This window comes from Macadamia integrifolia, unplaced genomic scaffold (genome assembly GCF_013358625.1).
Source record: "Macadamia integrifolia cultivar HAES 741 unplaced genomic scaffold, SCU_Mint_v3 scaffold2886, whole genome shotgun sequence".
NCBI lineage: Eukaryota > Viridiplantae > Streptophyta > Magnoliopsida > Proteales > Proteaceae > Macadamia > Macadamia integrifolia.
Genome location: NW_024869031.1, coordinates 18155 through 20519, shown reverse-complemented (window position 1 = coordinate 20519; position 2365 = coordinate 18155). Strand labels below are relative to the sequence as shown.

General features: G+C 40.4%; 1 protein-coding gene across 1 annotated transcript; it reads right to left on the bottom strand.

The window, feature by feature from the left end:
- Positions 1-203: 203 nt before the first annotated feature.
- LOC122067387 lies at positions 204-1536 on the bottom strand. The gene is made up of 3 exons (XM_042631220.1): positions 1360-1536; positions 524-1218; positions 204-375 (listed from the first exon to the last, which is right to left on the bottom strand). The coding sequence occupies exons 1-3, from the start codon at positions 1534-1536 to the stop codon at positions 204-206; spliced, it is 1044 nt and encodes a 347-aa protein (XP_042487154.1).
- Positions 1537-2365: the final 829 nt, after the last annotated feature.

Genomic DNA, 2365 nt, shown 5'->3' with positions numbered 1-2365 from the left:
TATGATCCTATTTTTCTTTTTTTTTGCTAGAAGGTCAAATTTTATCAAAAAATATAAGGAAAAGAAGAGGAAAAATATAATACAAAAGCCTAAAGAGAGCCTCCACCTTCGGCATTGCCATTAGCAGAGGCTCACAACCGCTATCTCATAAATCTAAATCTAGAATGACCAGCCTCATTAAGAAACCACTCCTGCATGATGTGCTAAGGAAGGGAAACATCATCAGAGGAGGTCCCAGATTTGGCTGCATCCTTAGCAAGAAAGTCCGCGATAGGATTTGCTTCTCTGTAGTAGTGGGAAATCTTCCACTCAATAGAGTTTATTAAGTAACTAAAAAGATGATTCCACTCCTGAAGCAAAAACCATGGAATGAGCCTGTGATAGAAGAGGGAGACATCCGCAGAAGGGTCAAATTCGATCCACAGGTGTTGAATGCTCTTATCACGAGCGAGCTTGATCCCACTTTCTAATACTCCAAATCTTGGTAAAAAAGCTACTAGAGACACCCAAAAAAATCTGGTACCTGATCAGCATTCTGCCGTCATGATCCCCAAGGATGCCACCACCTCCAGCACGACCTGGATTTCCAAGGGAGCAACCATCAGAATTAAGCTTCACCCAAGATCTCATGGGCTTGCACCAGTGAACTTCCAAGATACGGAGCATTGGCTGACTAGAGTTTTCAAGATGTAACCTACTGCAGAGGATAAGATCCGCAACTGACTTGGGCGAGAACTTCAGTCTGCTACATAGGAAAACAATCTTCCCTTTAATGCCATTGAAGATCACAGATGGGCTTCTCTTTTTCCCCTCAAAGTGCCTCTGGTTCCTTTCATGCCATATAGCAGCCAGTGTGGAAAATAGGCCAGCCAACCAGGTCTCTTTCAAACACCAACCTTTCCCCTTATTGCTCCAAAAGCCCGCTATCTCAACCACAATGGCTTTCCAAATCCAAACCTCATTAAATAGCTCAGTAGTTTTGCTCCATAGAGCAGAAGATAATTGGCAATCAAGAAACAAATGGGAGAAAGTCTCAGTGCTTAGATCACATAAGTCGCACTTTGAAGGAAATTGAATCCCCTTGACTTGGATTAGATCATCTGTTGGGAGTTTCCTATGAAGCCAGCGCCATCCCAACAAAGAGAGCCTTGGAGGAAGGTGCTTATGCCAAACAAGAGCAGCCCATGAAACCGCTAGATTAGGGCATCTTAAACCATCCTAGGCAGATTTAACAGAGAAAGTACCCATTGGATCTAAGCTCCATACACATCTATCCTCCATAGAAGAGGAAGGGAGATTTATCTCCTTTATCCTTTGAAAAACTCCACGTAAGAAGCTAGAATGCACTTGGGGCAGCACCCATTTGCCATTGTCAATGAAATCAGCCACAGGATGAGAAAGACTTGACAAAACGTCCTCAACTAGATCAGATAAGTCCCGAATGGGTTTAGGGCCCAGCCAGTTGTCATTCCAGAAATCAATACTTCTACTAATGCCAATGACCCATCTCTCATTATCAGAGATGAAATTCCACATTCTCCTTACCTCTGGCCAAATAGAAGAATGTTTATAAGATCTCGTCATTCTACCAGAGGCAGACAAAAATTTGGCTCGAAAGAGTCTGCTTAGCTGGGAGTCCTCATTCTTGATCTTCTAGGTCAATTTAGCAATTAGAGCCATATTAACCTCATGGAGCCTTCTAATGCCAAGGCTGCCCTCCTTCTTTGATAGTGGCTGGTTTGGAAGAGTCAATCTCCCCCGTCCAAATGAAGTTCCTTATCCATTTTTCAAAGCATTTAATTACACTCGTAGGCCACCAATAGACTGAGAAGCTGTGTGTAATGACCCAAACCCGACATACGGTAATAGGTACTGCCCTCACGGGCGATGTTCAAATGATCAGAAAAATAAACTAATATCTTATAAATTACCCATACAAAATCATAAATTTACTACATAGACCAAAAGAACACAACAGAAAGCGTTCATAAATAGAAAATTAAACTAAGGTCCATAATCCATCAACTAACCATCATATGTTTGGTGGCTACAAATAAAACCTCAATAAGTCTATTATAATTGTTTTTGATGAAACTACTAAAATAAAATAGAACTTGTCTTCTCTTCACATCCATCTGTGCTACACCAACATGTGTTTATTGATCTATAAGGAAAAATGGTGGGTGAGCTTCACAAACCTCGTGAGGAAAACCATGTCATACCAGAAAACAAAAACATGCATACTAGTAAAAACAAAATATTGGCGTAGTCATGAAATACATAAAACATAGACATACTTCTGTTCTAAAATATGTAAATACGGATAAAAAAAATATCTTCTGAATTGTTCATAAATAATTTCACA

Coding starts and splice junctions, on each gene's coding strand:
- LOC122067387 (XM_042631220.1), bottom strand. CDS start 1,536: ATGTGGAATTTCATCTCTGATAATGAGAGATGGGTCATTGGCATTAGT. Junction 1,219..1,359: donor TCATTGACAATGGCAAATGG/GTGCTGCCCCAA, acceptor AAATCTGCCTAG/GATGGTTTAAGATGCCCTAA. Junction 376..523: donor GACGGCAGAATGCTGATCAG/GTACCAGATTTT, acceptor CTTCTATCACAG/GCTCATTCCATGGTTTTTGC.